The 19,854-nt window shown below is 38.5% G+C and overlaps 1 protein-coding gene across 13 annotated transcripts in view; it reads left to right on the top strand.

The window, feature by feature from the left end:
- Nucleotides 1–19,854, top strand: part of MAGI2 (membrane associated guanylate kinase, WW and PDZ domain containing 2) — a 774,790-nt gene that overhangs the window by 694,954 nt on the left and 59,982 nt on the right. For 8 of the 13 annotated variants that reach the window (XM_040548715.1, XM_040548725.1, XM_040548731.1 and 5 more), the window contains 5 exons: nucleotides 2,778–2,819; nucleotides 8,194–8,285; nucleotides 13,436–13,628; nucleotides 14,594–14,680; nucleotides 16,663–16,911. In XM_040548715.1, coding sequence (XP_040404649.1) covers nucleotides 2,778–2,819; nucleotides 8,194–8,285; nucleotides 13,436–13,628; nucleotides 14,594–14,680; nucleotides 16,663–16,911 — 663 coding nt within the window. The remainder of the gene's footprint in view (nucleotides 1–2,777; nucleotides 2,820–8,193; nucleotides 8,286–13,435; nucleotides 13,629–14,593; nucleotides 14,681–16,662; nucleotides 16,912–19,854) is intronic. The other 5 variants (XM_040548750.1, XM_040548825.1, XM_040548758.1 and 2 more) reach the window with 3 other exon arrangements.

Here is a 19,854-nt window from a genome sequence, read left to right on the forward strand (position 1 = left end):
TTCAGCCTGGCCTCTCCAAATATGCCTTCTGCTGCCACATTCCCTGAGAGGTGGATACAGGCAGATAAATGCAGTCAAACTTTAGAAAATGCCAAAATGAATTTAATAGTAGGGAAATGGAAAGTTTCAAATTGCCATACATAAAGGTTAGCTTCCTATAAAAAGTATTTCAGAGCTTTTTATAAAAACAATCTTGCTAGAGTCTGTCAGTGTTTAGTAAAATTACCAGTTCAGTTTGTTCTAGGCAGATACAAGGTGCCAGAACATGCACAGATGATGTGCATTCTGCCTAGCTGAGGACTAGACGCAGTGGTCCTTCATCTTCCCTTGGAAGCCACTGCTCTGCAGAGTCTTTGAGCCTGGAGCTATGAGAGCTTTGGAAAGAGCTACCTATATCCCTGCATTTGCCATAGGCAGATGTTGCTACTAAAACTCTTTCTTATATGTTAAATGTTATTCAAATATCATCCCTCTTTAAAGTTTTTTACTGGTTGCTAACAGTTTGCCTATCTCACAAGCCCAGTCAGTTAGATGATACTCTATTTTTCAAAGTGCCAGTGAAATAATTACAAATATCCTGCACTGCACACAGACACAGACTGCTGGTGGCAAATTCCTCCCAAATGGAACATAGTTTTGGTCTATTTACAAAAAAATTAAGGTCTACGTTTAGGTTTATCTTTCTGTCAATCGTATGTTTAAGAACTTTTAGGCTTGATTCAACATCTTCAGCATAGCAAAATACCAAGTTTCAGAGGTGTGAATTTCTAAACTACAAAAAAAACAAATGCTAGATGTTGAATGGTAGATTATGAGTAAAGCTTATAAATAAAGCCATGAGACTTTATATGAGGTTCTCCAGAGGCAGAGCAAAGACACCCATATGGGAGTGTATATTCCCAGTACAAGCTCTGAAAGAAATTAGATCACTGATGGTCACTTTTGTTTGGCCACAACAAAAATTTACCAAACTGTACTGCTAACATAAAAAAAAAAAAATCTTAACATAGCAAGTTGTTCCCTGATTTGTCACTGAGCACAGTTGTGCTTCTTTTACTTTACTCACTTTGCTGCTTGAGGCCAAATCTAAGGGATATTAGGGTGACTGGAAGCAGAACTGGAAAAAGAATTAACCAATCTCACAGCAGCTCAAAGGAATAATTCTAGCTGGATGACCACCAGAAAGGGCTTGGGTCCTTTCAAACATAAAAGCTTATCGAGACTATCAAGATGAAATTGCTTTCTGTACATTAAAATCATTCTGCCTCTTTTAAGAATTCCATTAAAATCCTGAAAAGCTGTGGGTAAAAAGAACCATTTCTCCAAGTTTGCAATGGAGCAGCATCAGTTTCAAAGGTGCTGGTTTTTGGGAGTTGTGCTGATGGAATAATTTACATTTAGATAACACCTCTCATCTCAAAGGATCCCAAATCACGTTAAAAAGTCTAAAGCATGTAAAGGAACTCCTATAACCACCAAAGTAAAGGCATGCAGCCACCTAGAAACTAGAACACTATAGCCCATATGACACAACTTCCAACACAACAGGTGAACATGGATACAATCAAAACACCATATTCAAAGGGCTTTTCCCATCCACTCAAGTCCCTAGACCGTATTTTAGGTAAGCTGGATATCAGTCTTGTGAATTTGAGCAGGTCATGGCATGGTAGATACTCTAACCAAAAAAAAAAAAAAAAAAAAAAAAAAAAAAAAGGTCATAAGACATTCAGTAGCCTCCATCTTTATTTTGGGGGAAATGTCTTTATCCTAGAGCATTTATTCAGTATTGACTCAAGTGAACTATGAATTACTCAGCTGCTATCACTGCTACCTTTATGAAGCAGTCCACCAGAAGGCCAGGCAGGTATCTTTAGTCCAAAATCTTCCAACGTGATAAAAAGCTTTTCATAAATGAAATAGTGTCTTCTCATTTCCCTCTCTACAACCAAATAAGGCTCAGCTAAAAGCGCTGCCCTCCACTGCATGCTCTGGTCTCTTTCTGCCTGCAATGATGTACTTATTCCTATCTTCTGTCTCAGGAAGATAAAATTCACTCATCTGTTGAATCCTTGTCCTACAGATGCTGATGTTACAGACCTTACCTTATTCATACCATCAAATATGACTGGCAATTATATTTTGGTTTAGATTCACGTGAACACACTAGTGCTTTATTTACCTATTTACTGTCAGTAGGCCAATGCCTACTTCTTGTTTGGGATGTTTTGCAACTCACTCTGGATGCTGTAGGGGTCATAAAACAAGCTCTTAGTTACAGCATTTAAAAATCAGCAAAAGAAGTGTAAGAGAATTCAGCTATAGATTTGTTCCTGACACCTCTAATACCAGCAAAGTATCTGTATATGTTTGCAGCTGAATTGAATAAAAGCAGTGGTCAAGTCAACTAAACATAGTCATTAAACTTTTCCTTTTATTGCTGTGCTCGAATAAGCACAAATATTGTCACTATTTTCCATAATTTTGAATGCATTAATAATTTTGTCTTCATCATAAGCAATGTTCTGTTAAAGGAACATTACCATCTTTCTATCCCTTTCACTCTGCATAGAAATGGATAGGGAGGTCTACATCTAGCAGGAATATGGGCATATACTGCCTAGAAAGTCAGGAAGGGGGGGAAGAGAAAAAAATATGGGCAACAGAAAGTGGAAACTGCCCTTTGGTAATTCAAAAAACAGCAGAGAAAGTGATGCTGCATCTTTAAATAAATTGAGAAATTTATTTCAACTTTGATTCCCCATTTTCCTATTCAGAACAAGTGCTGCCCAGGACTGGTTTTCGAGTGGATTCCTCTGGCAAGTATTCTTCAGCCTTCATTGTCCTGTAAACTAATTGTCCTTCATTTTATGTTTTAGTAATTATTCTTTCTTTAATCACTTCTCTAGAATATGGGCAGTCATGGCTGCCAAGTCACCATTTTATTTTTGTATGAGCTTTGCAGGGTTATAGAAGGCTCACTCTAAATCTTTTTTTTTTCTTTTTTTTTCTCTTTTTTTTTTTACACAATAGGTTTATATTTTGAACAAGGAAAAGTATTCTTCTTTTTCTTCAGACAGTCTTTGTGTATGTTTTACAATGTATTACATCTGCTTTCATATGTTAGTGTACACTTTTTAACATAAGAATATTTCTCCATAGCTCATGCCCAAAACTTAGCTTAAGTATTATTTTGCACCAAAAAAAAAATAAATAAATAAATTAGATTCATCTTCATTTGCAAAAGAACAAAACTGCATTATGCAGACCCAACCATTCCTTGTTCCCATACATATCTTGCTCTGAAATAAAAACTAAAAGAAAGTGCTTTCAAAAATAAAAGCTTTTAGTGGTGTGTGAATCAACATCTGTCCTGTAAAGTGGCAATGGATCTGTTTAAAAAAATACCGATCTGATCTTAAGTGAGCAGTTAAAACAAGGCATCCCATACAAAGGCTGTTTTGACGATCCCATTAAAATCTTTTCTAGTCTTACACAGCTTGAACAAGGCTCCTAAATTAAATATGATTTTGTGCTGGTTTTGCATACCACTTCAGAGTTTATACGTTGAGTAGGTTAGAATACCTTTTTATTTTTCACTTGAATTATTTTTATAGTGGAGTCTTTATTTACTAGCTTTTCCTCTCTATAAATATGAAGATGAAATATATGGCTTTTAAAATGAAAGTTGAGTACACCCAGAAAGACTGCAAAATTATTACAATAAAGCTCTTCATGTTTCTTTTAATTGTAATATGAATGAGATTTAATAAAAAATAAATTAATTTAAAAAAAAAGTCATTCTCAACACTAAAAGCATCACTCAAAATACCAGCTTTATCACTATAAAAATCACTTGGAACTTGTGTGACTTGACTCATACAGAAAATGAATTAATCATCTTCAAGAATATATTTTCTCTACATAACTTTAAGAAACACTTGCATGTACATTTATCAATGTGTAACTCACCTTGGAATTCAGATGAATACAGTATAGAAATGTAGCTGAGGGTTGATAATCACATCTGCACCTTTGAGAACTCACTATTGTTCAGTAGCAATCTATTCTGGTGGCTTTACATTTTAAGCAAATTCCCTGTCTTCCAGGAACCAAAAAGCAGAATTTCCCAATGCTCTTTACCATCCTCACTGTGCAGCAATGATCATATCACAGCTTGCCCAATGTCACTCTTGAATTCATGGGAGCCAGCTGGTTTTATAACCTAGCAAAGTGATTTGGTTTTGTCTTTTGTAGACTAAATGACTCTAAGAAAATTTTCTTTTACACACAGACACACAAAATAAACAAAATGCTATAACTATAAAAAAGCAATGAAGTTACTAACAAGGAAACAAAAAGTTCTTTTTCCAATATACACATGCAGAAAAGTAAGGGATGACAGGGAACATTGTCATTCTTGCACAAGATACCTGTATTATGAAATCAGAAATATTGACTTTAAGCTGAAACTCTGTTTTCAGTGAAACTGGTAGGAGATGGGACATTCAGGTGAATCACATTGGCTAGAAGGAAAGCTGTGTAAAAGACTATACTAATTCAGCCTTGGCTTGACTCCTGTGCCTGCAGACCTGCTCATTGCTTCTTATTTGGCAGGATCCACAGGTTCCAATCTAGCTTACCAAGGGGAAAAAAAAAGACCTATTTTCCATAATGAATTCATATTAACCAACAGTTTGCTGTATATTGCAAGGCACAGGAGTGTCATTTTACTGTAAGTATAGGTCATTTCCTTTGTGAGTATGACCAATTGAAAATCTGCTCCAGCAAGAACAGACAAAATTTAGTTTATCTAACAATCCTTTGCGACAAGAAAAAGAACCAGAATCATAGAGAAGTAAGCACTGAAGAAATATCAGAGGAAATGCAATCACTTAGCTGGGTAAGAGTATTTGATCAATGTACACTTAGGAATATTGAAACTGCTGGCACATTATAGTAGGGATTTTTAGTAAATCTACCAAGCATGGGCTCCTGTAATAAGAATGTGTAGTAGCAAATGACTTACCTAGCTTTAGAAAAAAGGAAAAAAGGGGATTTCATCATCAAGTCTTTAGAGTATATTTTCAATTAAACAATACCTAGCTACCAGTATGGAGATAAATTGGGACCTAATGAAAAGGATTCGGCGAAAGGCTGGTTGTGTCAGAATAAGCTGGTAAATGATTTTTTGCCCAAACAAGTGATGCATGTTTAATAAATCTAGAATTCAACAAATGTTTATTTTCCTAGATATCAGTTATAATTGATTTACTCCATGTTAGCCTGGAGAAGACATTACTTAAGACGTAGAATATAAAAAGGAATGGCTAGAAAGTGGATAAGTAATTATACTAGAATAGTTTCTGGATTGAAGGGATAATATTAGTGATGAGCCTTGAAATAAGTCTTCTGTGTTTCATTAATGACCTAAGCACAAAAACTAAGGGTGGGAATAAGGTCCCTGTTCAGCCAGATAACCTCAGATATCTGTGATGTATCTGTCTCCAGAGCAGTGGAGAGCTGGTCTGTGCAGCCAAGGGGGTCATGTCATCACACCAAGCATGAGAGTTCAAACAACCAGCAATAGCAGTAGAGGAAATGTTCTCGAGTACATTAGTCAGTTTATGAAGATAATAATATATTACAGTGAAAAAGCAAGTAAAATCCGTCAGTAAAAACTCTGGATGAGGCAGGTGACCTAGCAACAAAGGCCACAAACTGGCACAGATGTGCATTGTCTTCTTTGCTTATGTCCTCCCTGGTAAGGTCTGTGTGTTGTTTGCTTCAGAAGTTTGCATAACAGGGAGTCTAGCTGGACTAGATGGCCTAGGGATCCTTTCTAGTCCCATGTTTCGATTGCGTGGTGGTACAGAAAACATCATTTTTAAAGGCAGCTATCAGTGGACTGGGAGCTGTTGGCAGAGAATGTGTTCTATAGACTTTCCACCTATTGGGGGGCAAAGGCTCTTCTGAGCAAGGGTGATGGCCATAGTCAGTCACAAACGGTTAGAGCTCATAGAAAAGAAAAGTATGCCCACATTACTTTTTAGGGTCAACCTAGCTTACTTAGTCCATTCTAAACAGGTAGAAAAACAGCGTCATTTAAAAAACTTTATACCTCTTATTTTGGAATCTGGTGCTAGCATTGGTTTGGATCAGCTTTGTAAATGTATGTGTTTGAGCGGATTCTTCATCTCAGCGTGGCAAAGTGTGTATTCTTCATAATCAGACATTCTTACACTTTCTTAATGTATTCCAAACTCTGCACATCCACTCAGGTGTGTGGGGAAAAAAAAAAAAAAAAAAAAAAAAGTAGTGCTTGATTGCTTGATTTGTGTCAAACCGCTGGTGTTTCCTTTGACTGGTGCCTTTGACTGGTGCCTTTGACTGTCAGACTTGGCTATAAAAGTTGATCCTACTGTGTCTATCTGCAAGGTCCTCTCCCTAGTACTAAACCCCAACCTTGTAACACTTAGGTACAGCAAATCAAGTAAGGGCAGAGTGTTGCTTTAATCTTAAAATTCCTTTGCCTCTCATGACTTTTAAACAAAATTTGCATTAGTTTAACACACTGTACTTGCACAAACTTCATGTGTTCTTTTATTCAATGTTGAGAAACATCAAATAAATTGGGAAAAAAAATCAGAATAATAAACTTTTAGAATCTTTTTGGGATTCTCTTCTAAGTATACAAAAAGCAAGTTTGTAGGGAAAGGTAATACTTTCATTTTACCAACCAAAACATTTGGGACAGATTGTCTCACTCATACCAATACCTTGCTGCAACAATGCACCATGCTGCTGTCTAGAGAGGCTTTTTATGGCATGATCATAGTATAGAGCCACTGCATGTAGTTCTGCATCTCTGCTTTTGCATGACTTGATGAGACTAAAACAGTTCTAATTCCAGACTGGATCTGGGATCTGCCCAACTCAGCAGTTTGGTAGGTGTCCGCTGATGCTGTCGGGGGATCTATAAATGAGAGTGGCCGAAGCATGGTATTTCAGCCATCTGTAGTCTCTCCCCTCCTGGGGAAACAAGACATGACTGGAGACATTAGAAACAGTTTGCTGAAATACACCTACCCATCCCTTTCTGTCTTTTGGGGTTGGCAACAATGTCTAAATGTGCACCTAAGTGTGCAACAACTTATAGACTGGAGTGCAATTTGTACAAAAGACCACTCTTGTTCATAACTGTCCTACTTTAGCTGAAGAGCCCAAAGTATTTCAGACAAAGCAATACTCAAAACAATTTCCCACTACTTTAACTGCTTACTATTCCACTTTATACTATTCAAAATTTTATTTAAAATTTCTCTTTTGCTCTTCGAGTGCATCAAAACCCAAAACAAGAAGCTCTTTCAAATGAAGATAAAGGTTCTTTTATAAGAAACTGAGTTTTAAAAAGTGCTACTTTCCTGAACTCAGATATTCCAGGACAGAATATATGTTTACAGGCACATTATGCAAGCATATGGAAGCACAATTTTAATGATTCATAAAGCTGCTGAGACCTTAATTGAGTAGCATTAAGGAGTTCAAGTTAATGATGTTAGCTTTCAGTTTAAACCTTAAGACTCAGAGGCTTATAATGACAGCTTTTGTGAAAACTCTGTATTGACGGTATTACCTGAAAGTGGAATACTTAAAAGCTACATTACATAAAAACGACATACTGTTTTATACGTGTGTGGAAGTAAAATGGCCTATAATGATTATTCATCTTTTGTAAGTTGGATTGATAATTTTTCTATGTATCTTTATCTCCCATTTCAGTTTATTTTCTTTAGGTTTTAACAAACTGCAAGGAAAACGCAGATTAAATGCCAGAGGTGGCTGAACAGAAAAATATTATGCAGTCAGTCTTAGGAAGAAGGCACCTTTATAACCTCTATTTTGGAAAGACTTTTCCTGTACTGTTCACCTGTGAATGTGTTGTAGCTTGGGTTTAGTTTATTTTACTGAACATAATCATCCTCCAAGACACCTGCATTTTCAAGTGTCTCCTCCTTGTCTGTGTACAACACATTGTGTCCCATTTGTTTCCACCAGCTCTAACCAAGCTGCCATTAGTCATGTGCAATGAACACAAGGTGGGGAGGGCAGGGAGGTGGAGAGGGGAAGATGGTGCAAATTCTCAAGGCAAAACCAAAATGCTTTGCTCAGTGGGATTTCCCTTTAAACCAGGTCCCGATTACAAGGAGCTGGATGTTCACCTTCGGAGAATGGAGTCTGGCTTTGGCTTCAGGATCCTTGGAGGAGATGAGCCTGGACAGCCTGTGAGTAATTTTTTCATGACTTTCCATGTTAGAACTGTAAAATCCATGTAAAGTTCAGAAATATATTACTATATAGCTGAACTCAAATGAACATCATGTTAAGGTTATAAGTAAAAAGGCTTTTTTGTTTATCCATGGAAAGACAGGGTTCTCAGGCTGTCGACACCTGAAAGATGTCACAGCCAATGAAGCTAGAATCACCAGGAATTCACCAGTTTGAAACAGCGCATCACTCAACCCTTCACAGTGGTGTGGCCCAGCATCTTTTCATCCTGACTTTCCAAGACTGTTTTAACTTTAAGCAGTAGATTTTAAAAATCAAATTATATAAAGCTATGCATAACTGTGTACAGTGTAGGCAAGCTATATATACGCATAAGTTTCAAAGGTACCATTCACAATGCAGTGTATTTCAAGAAACACGGGAGGCTCCACGAGGGAGCAATAGTGCATGTTCCAGGTTAGATGACAACATCATGTGGTGCATCCAACATAACAATGGTAGCTGTATACCTAACAGAAAGGAGACATCCCAATGCTAAAATTGATATTTACTGCAAAGCCAATACAGATTCATTACAGATGAAAAATTAAAATAAAATAAAATAAAATAAAATAAAATAAAATATTTTTTTAAAAGAAATGTGTATTTTGGTAAAAAAGTGAAATATATGTATATAAATACAAAAATTAGGGGAGGGAAGGGAGAGTTAATACTCCTTCAGAATAACTTTGATTATGTTACTGTGTTTTTTTAGGGAGAAGTAATGCCAAATTGATACTGATAACATTTTATTCTCTCAAACTTACTGATAACATTTTATTCTCTCAAACTTATATGTTCTGAGTCCTGTGTTGCTGCAGTGAACTACTTCCAAGGAAATATATAACTAGTTGATAGATGTATATATTCTGTATTCAGATTCATACAGAATAATACAGTTGTCATTCAAGCATTAACATTAACCAATACATGGTTCTGAGAAACAAAGAAGTTTCTCTATGTTAAAATTGTCAACATCTGTCGAAGTACTGATAAATTTTAATAGCTTGCTGATGCCTCCTGTAATAAGTAACAAACACACTGTGTTCTAAAAAAAAAGATATTTCACAAGTGCAGATTGAAACACAGAGACCTTATGTGAGACTAAATATTTTGGAATGGATTTGCAAAGCTAAGTAAGGTGCAGCAGTACAGAAGGACTTCAGTATCAAAACACTTTCATCATCTACACTTGCGGCGTCTGAATTCCCTCTGGCATCTTGCTTCTGCCATGGATCTTGTCCCACTGCAAGGCCACTGAGCTGCCATCCTCACACTCTCCAACTAAGCATTTTTCCTGTCTTCTCTGGATGACCCAGTCAACATGCATTCCCAAAGCTTGCCTACTCAATGAAGCCAAAAAGGAAATCTATTAGGAGTTAGAGGAAATGGTCCGTTTTATCCTGCAAAGAACTGACGCCAATGGAAGATTTGGAAATCTCTCTCTACCTGTTTTAGACTGTAGCATCTAGTGGCACTTCCCACCTCCCAGGAAAGTGCCCCTGGCTACAAGGATGCTCAGTAGTCTGTGAAAGAGTCTCTCTTGGTCTCTCCTTCAGTGCTTTTTTCATTACAAATGGATAATTAGGTAGCATCTGGGAGTGAGGGTTTGATTGGCTCTGCAGTTCGGAGGTTTATAACATTCTCAAGGGGAAAAGTGCAGCTCAGATGCCTCATCTAGAGGATGATTATTTATATAGAATGGAATTATTTCAGCCTAAAGGAGGGAGAGAAAACTGCATTAGAATATCTAATACTCTGATGGTTAGGAATATTTGCTTGAGTTGCAAGAGACCTGAATCTATGTCTCTGCTCAAAAACACAGTAGAGTAGGAATTCGGAAACAAGTACTTTGCCTCCCAGTCATATGCATTATGCACTGAACTTTTATAGAGGAAGCAGCTCTTTCTAGTGTTTTTTTTTCAGCAAAGGACTGACCTGGCTTTACTGTCTAGAGTCAAAAAAAGACTCATAGCTGGATACCATGTGGAGAGATAAGCACCTTGCTGCTTTTGAAGAGCAGGACTGAATGCTGCCTTCTGTGAACCACCTCCTAAGATGCTTCACTGTCCTACTGAACAATTGCTCTCAGCCTGCACTTAGCCTTAAGGTCCTTAAGGACCCTTATTTCAGGTCTTGCAAATACAAAAGTATTTCTCCCCTAGATGTATCAGTCTAACAGTATTTAGGTCTCCCCACAGACCATGTCTCAAAGCCCCCGGGAATGAAGGAGAACCTAGCTTAAGGCTGAGGAGCCTACAAGGCAAAAAGGTGCCTTAGCATTAGATAGTGCAGTGCTGACCTTCTCAGCTCTCACTCCCTCTTTGTTGCCCATCTGCTTGATTCTCTGCTCACTTTCATCCCTAGTAAAGAAGACAGACGTACTCTACTTTAAAAAATAAATCAATAAATAAAAATAAAAATGAAAAAAAATATATATATAAAAAACTAGTTTGTATTCAAAATACAAGAGCTTTTACCTCTGTTTTCTCTCCTCTACTGCTTCCCAGCTCCCCCATGGACAGCCCACCCACAGAGTCCTATTCCTTTCACCTCCAGAAAAGGAGAGGCAGTTTCTGCCTGTCCTCCAAACCCCTGAATTTCCTATGAAACAAGAACTGAGACACTGAAATGTTTGTTTCAGCTCTCCTGCTGTTCAGTCAGGTAACACAGAACAAAAAGAAGCTTTCGCTGGCTTTTGTCTTTGTGGTTTGGTTCCTAAAAAGGAGTATAGATTCTTCAGTGTAAGGCAATAAGTTTCTCAAAGAAGCAGAATCCACATAAAGTTTTTCAAAACAATTATACTGACACTATAGAGGGACTGTAACATAGTTCCTTCTAGTTATATCAGCTACCTGGACCTTACAAGGAGAAAGTGATGTTGGAGTAATCTATTTTCCATATTTCTAGGCATAAAGCTGCTTTTCCAAAGGAGCAACTCACATTTATCAAGGTATTTCAAATTGCTGTCCCAAGATGGGGAAGTATTATCTCGATTCTTTTTATGTTCAATGCCAAGAAGCAGACATTTCTAAGACATAACAGAGATCCATTGAGCAAAGAGTTAGGATAATGCAGACCATACAGTAGGAGCTCCTATTTTTAGCAGTGATCAAAGAAAGAGTTCGGATATTAGCTTGGATTTAGACAACGCAGACATTTAAAATTAGGTGAGATGAATTACACCTCTTACATCTATTTCTTAAATTTTACTGTCCCTGTGAAGCTACTGTGTTATAATGAAACCAAAACACAAATTCAAATACTTAGCAAGAGTCACAAATAAATTAAATATCAAAACAGAGATTAACAAGGATGAGTTAATAAAATCCAGACTTTGGTTTCAGATTATGCTCTGTCACAGTCTTCCTAGATTGTGCCGGTTTTGTTCAAGAGTCAATTCCGTCAGTGAGATGAGTAACACAATCACATTCCACTGTGGACATTGGAAAGATCAGCAATAATTACTTAATTTGTCAGAACTAGAAGCAGTTTTTGCACTTTGCAGTAGATACTGATGATCTACCTTGCCGTGAGCAGCCTTTGTGTTTCTTTAAAGTTTAAAGATGCACAAATTGTTCAATACTTTGGCAGCCTAGAATCAATTATAAAGAAACTGCAAATGCCCAAAGGAGAAAGTTAGCCCCTACAATCGCACAAGCTAAAGAAGGCTACCACACATCTCTTTCCAAGACAACTAGAAAAAATCTTACTCATATGAGATGCAAAAATATAAAGGTTTTGAGGATACTTTCTGGAGATCTAGCTAAACTTGGCTTTGGATAGCTCTTACTCTCCAGTGAAGGAGCATAAATACGTATTTCATAGCTGAATTTTGTACAAAGAATTTTCCAAAGCTCTGAGGCATATTCTTTCAATGTTTGAAGAGCAGAATGGAGAATCTGAAAAACATCTCTGGGAACTCAGTCTGGTACTGCTTAACAGGAACCCAGAAACACCAGGAAGCAGGAAAATGCTGCATCTTGCTCTCTCTTTGCTACATTTTCTAAGCAAAAGTGAGCCAAAGGGAGGAGAGAAAATGGGGAAAATTCTACAGGCTCCTTGTGGGGAGTTTCATTTAAACACTCTGCTGGGGGGCTTCCAACTCTGCAGCTGAGACCACAAAAAAACAAGACCACCTGCATGGCTACAACATCTAGCCTTTCAGTTCTTCATGAAAAGCAGTATGTGATGGCTTTTATCTTTTATTATTTAAAACGGATTGTCACACGGCGTGTCATATCCATCATTCTGTGCTCATGCTAACACTGAACGGGAGAAAAGAAAATTTGGAACACGCTCTGTGAATGCTTTAATATTCTTTCAAAGAAAGCAGGTTTTGTTTGAATCAATCTTGACTGTTCTACCAGTTATTCCACGGGGAAAATATATATGTCTTCTTCTAATAAATTATGTGAATTTATGTGCATAGAAAGTGAAGAAAGTCATTAAAAGGTTCTGAACAGATTTTTTACTAGTTTATATATCCCATACAAATTACATTTAAATGTCGATTTGGGAAAACAACATCTGCACAGAGTAAGCTGACATTTTTTCCACTTTTTCCATTTTGCTAATCAGTTACTACCTGTACAATTATTCATTATGAGTAATAACATTTGATATAGCACCCTTTTTTCCCCACTAAAGAGTCACAAAGCAAACTTTATGTACAGGGGTCATTTCCACCACTGACCTCAAGTGTATCATTCCAGGTGCTTACATTGTGCACCAATGAGTAGTCTATGACTAATTAATTTTAAGTCAAGAGGACCTTTACATGGAATTAGTCTGTATAGATTTTCTGCAAAATGTAGGGTATCTAAAGTCATTGCCCCTTACAGATAAATTGTCTTGATTTGAATATAACAGGTAGATAATCCTTAGATTGGGATTTTACCTTCTCACCAAAGATAAGAGAATATCTTCAATCACACCCACAGAGCAGGAACACGGCTTTCAGACGCACACAGATCTCTTCACTTGCTCTGAGTCATGAACTAAATTTCAACAGAAAGGGAAAATCATCATGGGGAAAAATGGGAGGCTACATATGTCTGTGCATTCAGTATATGTATGTCAGGGTTTTGTTCCTTTGCCACCCTAGATCCTCATAGGAGCAGTAATTGCGATGGGCTCAGCAGACAGAGACGGCCGTCTCCATCCTGGTGATGAACTGGTGTATGTAGATGGGATTCCAGTAGCCGGCAAAACCCACCGATACGTGATTGACCTTATGCATAACGCTGCCCGAAATGGGCAGGTGAACCTTACTGTGAGGAGAAAGGTGCTACCCACAGGTGAGTGAAGAAGACTGGGAAGAACAGAGCTCAGTGCTGTCAGCACAAACAGGTGCTGACAAATTGAATGTGTTTTTTTTTGTAATTTGAAGAAAAATAATTGTAAATATGTTTACCTCATCTATGTGATAAAAGTGCTACAGCTGAGTGTTGCTTCCCTCAGAAGTGGGTATCACATTGGCAGCCCTGGTGTGGTGACCATGAATGCTCTGGGTTTGTTCCATGCTGTCCTGCTCTGTGCTGTCTCCTCTTGTCTCCTTCTGGGACAAAATGTTTGCATTTGGTTAAAACTGTTAAAGCTGACTGTGTGAATAAGCATTTGGAGAAATTCTCAAAGCCTGTTAACTGTTTAGGGCAAGGATTCATTTCACTCTTGTATGTGTTAAAAGCCCATTTCTGGTCTCACTGATGTCATTTGGAGATTCACACACACACACACTGCAAGGCCAGCTGGATGAAAACTTTCTGTACGGCAGAAAAGGCTGCTAGGAACAGGGCCAGTTCCTCCTTTCATGCAGATATGTTCAGAATATAAACCTAAAATAATATGAAGGATCTAAAGTAAATAACACCTTTAGACTAGCCTGGTGCAATTACTGGAAAACACACATACTTGGAAAAATGCGTGGCAGCATCTATTAAAGTTCTAATGGGAGAAGCTGCTGCTGTTCCCTTGAAACTTTTTCATACACAAGGAAAGGGGCGTTATTAATAAGTTTTTTAGATTGGTGTGGTTACTGCACTTCGCTGAGACACCAGAAATGAGCAAATCCCTGTTTCCAGCCTGTCCTCTCGTCAGCCTCCCTGTGCCTTAGATCCACTGTCGCTGCCTGAGCTGCTCCCCTTCGCTCTCCTGCCAAAAAGCCGCCCCACAGCCATCCCCGTGTCCTCAGTGCTCCCCTCCCCATTGCAGCCCCCCCCATTCTGCTCCCGCGGGACTGACTTTCTTCTGTTACTGACTCCAGAGCCCTCCAGCCAGAAAGGGCCCCCTCCACCCGGCGCGACGCCCCCTCGCAGCTCCCCCAGCACTAGGAAAATGGCCAATAACCAAGGTAATATGCCGAGCGTTTCGAGTTAGGGCCTTGCTTGGCTCTGCCGGCAGTAGGCACAATTAGTAACAGCGAGGGGCAGCACCGAAGGGATGTCAGCCCTCACTGCTGCTTGTTACATGTTAAGTATGAGGGTCTATGAGACACGCGGGTCCCCTGGCACACAAAATCGAGCAAGCTGGTAAAACACCTGGAGTTATTCTTAGGCCCTGAGAGTGCCACGCTGGGGAGTATCGCGTGTAACTCATTAATGTTTAAGCATTTCTGGAGCTGAACAGGATTTTAATTTTGTGTCTTACAACACGAGCTTTGTGGGAGAATTTTAAAATGAGTGATGTGGGGCATAACTGCAAAATGCTGTACTAGCACATCAAGCCCGATCAATTCAGCATGAATGTGAGCAGCAGAGGGAAACAAGGCTGCCCTTATCCTCCTGGCAGCTGGTATCCGTGTTTTACCCAACCCTGGCCTGGGACCACTGCTCCGCAGACACTCACCCCAGCCTGGGACTGATAGCCACCACTAGCAAGCTCTGAAAAACAATTTGGTTAGGAAAATGTGGTATTCAGCACAATGAGGATTAAAATGCCATTTCTCCACAGGCAGAAGCAAAATGTGATTTTTCTGATGAATATCTATCGCAAAACTGACAATAAAATAGCTGTTTAAACTTTTTCTCCTTTATCTTTCTTCTACTATACTTAACGGCATTCAGTTGCATTCATTTATGGTTAAGCCAGCTCTTGGTCATTCTGCAGGGTAAGATAATTTCCTTTCTATTGCAGCCATACTGGCACAAAGGGTATCCAGCTTTCTGAAACATGACAGCCAGAAAATGAGATCTCTCTTGTCACTGACTATGGCATTTAGTTGCAGATTTGGTTCAATAACTCGTGGAGATTTTCAATTCTAACACAGGAGTATAATAATTGTTTGTTTTTCTTCCTCTTTATTCTCTCTAATCACTTTATTTCATAGTTGCACAAGGACTCCTAAAGGACACACCTGACTGAGAAAACAACAGCCTGGACTTGGATGTTGTTTATTTTATTAACATATACACACTGAAGGTCTAATTTGCAAGCTCCCTTCCTAGGATGCATGTGTGCATGCGTAAGCTCTTCACATGTTCAGCAAAGCCACTCTCATCATTGTGAAGAGAAAAATTGCTTACATTTATCTTAGAGTTCTGTATTAAAAATGTCAATAATGATTTGTGTAAACTTAGATCTGCAAGGAATATTATTTTTTTTTCCATCTGGAAGTGTAACTTTACTGTTTCCAATTGCCCAAATGCTTGTACTAAAAAAGTGCTTATTCCCACAAGATTTAAGTTGCTCCCTATTTTTGCTACTATAAGGCAGCAGTAAACTGTGGATGACCCCCATTGTCACTTCTGCCCTTTCCAACTTGTCACATAAGAGCATCTTCAAAACCTTTAAATGAGTACTGCTACTGTGATGGAACCCATAGAAAAACTCTTTGTGATTACTTTTCCTTGTATAACTGCTCTGTTCCATAAATGTCTTTTGAGCATGCTAATAAATTTGTAAGAAAGACATTATGCAGCTAATGCTAATTACTCTATGTTAGCTGCCTGCTTAAATTCTTTTAATCCAAACACAAATAATTTTATATTGGATTAGGCGGTCACATTTTCCTCTTGATGACAGATCAACCAGCAGACAAGGGAATAGTGCTTGATAACATTTTTGCAATCCAGATAGTCACTGTTTCTTAGTTTCCTTTCCGTTAGACAGCTTAGCACTGAGTGTTCATGCTCGCTTTATCTGATTGCCCTTGAAAGCTTTGCGTAATTGTGTAGATTCCTGTCTCTCTGCATCTATTACAGCTCCTAGCTTAATACTTGCGGTAGTCTGGGCCATAGACAGTCAAGTGTATTCATGTTGCGTTAGCAAATGTACTGTAAGTCAGAGATCCACTGAGGAAGCCAGTCTGTAATATTGGTATGACTTATATTTTAGGAGAACCATGCCCAGAGAATGGCAGAAGTCCAGGCTCAGTGTCCACGCACCACAGTTCTCCAAGAAGTGACTACGCAACTTATGCTAACAGCAATCACGCTGTCTCTAGCAGCAATGCTACACCCCCCGAGGGCTTTACTTCTCACAGCTTGCAAACCAGCGACGTCGTGATCCACCGCAAGGAGAATGAAGGTTTTGGCTTTGTAATCATCAGCTCCCTGAACAGGCCTGAGTCTGGGTCCACAATAAGTAAGTAAATCATGTTTTTCAGCTTTTATTTTTCCAAGTTTGCCCCAAGTAAAAAAAAAAAAAAAAGTAATTTAAACCTGACAACTGCTAATTAATCGCTGCACTGATTAAAGCTGAAGGGGCTCTCAAGGTTTCTTCCAGGGGCACTGTTTGTCTGCTGTGTCAGTACAAACCCAAAGGCTATCCAGCCTCTAAGGCACTGTTTCACCCATGCACAACAGAATTCACCTACAAAGTAGGTTTTCTCTGTTCCTGTATACCAGTATACCAAAGAGACACTGGAGAGGTAACCACCAGAGATATGTGAATAAATCATTCACTCACGTGGAATTGAATTACCTTTTTTTTTTTTTTTGTCAAGGTGAAGTTCAAGAAATTGAAATAAAAGCTGAGATCACAGCAAACCCCACGACTGCACCTGTCCAGTTAGGGACACTGCAGAATCAACTGGACAACAGGGAAGCTGGTCAGACGGAGGTGCAGGAAGGCTGATTTCTTTAACTGGCTGGATGGTAGATAGTATTGAAGTTACCACTGAGTACAGGGCATGATGAATACAGAGGTAGAATCAGATATCAAGGATTATAGCTCACTTTTATGTTTGCTGGGGCTCTACTTCTTTGCTTTGATATCTGCATCTGGCACCATTTGAGATGCCCAGGTACATCCAGGGAGAGGGCAGGCAGATGTGACAGAGGACCTGCAGTCCTATCTAGTGCCACCTACAGGTACAGGGGCACCCTTGAGTGTTTTAAATGGCACTGGAAAACCTATAATTTAACCGAGTGGAGCCCCTTGGGAGTGGGAGGCATAAAAAGCTTTGAAAAGATACACATCTCCTACCAAATCCATCTGAAACTGTGAGTACTAGCCACTTCTGAAAAATCAAGACAAGTGAGAACATTTGTCATTTTGCATATTACAGCCTAATGCAATCCTTTCTTGCATTTAAAATATGTTTTGAAGAAACTGTTCTTTAGCCCAAAACAGTTTCCTGAGGAAATAAAATAACAATTTCTACTTTCAGGGCCACATTTTGCTCTTATGCATTCATAAGAGAAAAGCAAAAAAGAGAATACTGGAAAGCCATATCTCACAAGAGCAAATGATCTCAGAAAACTTTTCAATACTTCATGACCAAGCAGATATTTAGAGTTCTTTTCGTATTACCTCAGCTGAATTTCAAAATTCTGATTGCCAGAATTAATATTGCAACAAAGCCATGGATAATTTGCCACTTGAAACTCTAAGTTTTCACTTTCTTGAATATAATAGCCAATTGGAAGTTCTCTGCAAAAGATGACATGGAAAAAATAAATCATAGAGAACATTGAAATACAAACATTAATCAGTTAAGCTAGCCATGATTTTTTTGAGAAAATTATATCACAGGATTTGAGGCTGGGGAAGATGAAGAGGGAAAGAGCAGAGGAAGACAATATGCCCAAACAACCGAAAGTTCTGTGACCGGAGTGCTCTGCAGGATGTAACAGACACAGGTTCAAGATCCTGCTTTCCTCCCACCCACCAAAATATTCTTTTCTTTCCCACTACTACATAGGTAGTCACTGTTGAACCTTAGCTGAAAACCTCCAATAGTAACTGAAAATGGCAGTCTGCTGTGGAAGTGACAAGCAGATTTATTCAAATAATAACTGCACTGAATTTCAGTGATCCCAAGAACCACCCAAATCCTAAGTTTAAAACAACAGCAATGAACTAAAAAAGGACATTTGCTGTAAGCAATGACAGAATAGAGAAGAAAATACCATTTCTGTGTGAATTCTGTTCCAAAAATATAAGAGAAAAAATAAGCTGAAAATGACATAATCTGTCAGCAGGAATAAAAATAGGCTAAAAGTCATGGGCCTTTTGAATGTTAAGGGAGGTTCATTTTTCTTCCCTAATATTTATTTGGGTTAAGTAATTTGGGATGTAATAACAAAAGCACAGCCAGTAGATTGAGGGGAAATGATTATCCCCCTTTACACAACACTCATTAGATTCCATCTAGATCATGGCATCCAAGTTTCAAGCCCTTTGGTACTAGATAACATAAACGAGCAAGTTCAGCAGCAGCTACTGAGACTTCCTGAGGTCCTTCCAGCTGGAATTAATGTAAAATCCTTTGATTAAAATGCACAGTCAGCTGTAGAAAGCATACTAACAGCAGGTAAGTATCAACTGGGCATAGGATGTATAATATCAAAAACATAACTTACATCAATATTAGAATATGGATCTGCATGGCACCATGTCAAGTATCTTGGTAGTCACTTGCTTCTTGTAACGTTAGTGTATTAATCTGGTGAAATGTTGTGCCGTAGTTCCAGTGTTTCTGGTTTCAGAGGCACTTGTTGACAGCTTACGTATCCCCATGTGTGCTGTGTAGATATACCCTAAACATACACAGTTAACATGACATTAACATAACATAAACATTAATATAGAAATTGCAAAGCAACTCTGAAAGAATCAAAATGGACAAAAAAGGTCAGAAAAGGGAATATCTTGTAGTGCAAGATACTGATAGGCACAGCATAGCCTGAAGAGTCATCTCACTGGGAACATCTTCAGGGCAAAGAGAAGAAGCATTCATTTGATTTAAGAATGTTTATTTTGATATCTTTATTCCTTTCTCTATTTTTCTTGTCAAAGTAAAAGACTTGAGGTCTTGGAAGCGCTAAGTATCAGCTTTGCTTTTACTCAAGAAGGTAATTAATCATACACTGAAAATATTTTCCTCATTCTCACACACTTTTATAATCAACTAATTGCAACAGCTCTTGCTCAGTACAGAAGTGTGAACCTTGTGTCACTACGAGCTTGAGCTGCAAGCACTGGTGCAGTCAGTCCGAGCTCCTACCAGCATCAGACCCATAGGCTTGCAGGTTTGCTGCCTTGCAGTTGGCCCAGAGCTCAAGAGGATACACGCCTCTGGGT

This window comes from Cygnus olor, chromosome 1 (genome assembly GCF_009769625.2).
Source record: "Cygnus olor isolate bCygOlo1 chromosome 1, bCygOlo1.pri.v2, whole genome shotgun sequence".
Taxonomy (NCBI): domain Eukaryota; kingdom Metazoa; phylum Chordata; class Aves; order Anseriformes; family Anatidae; genus Cygnus; species Cygnus olor.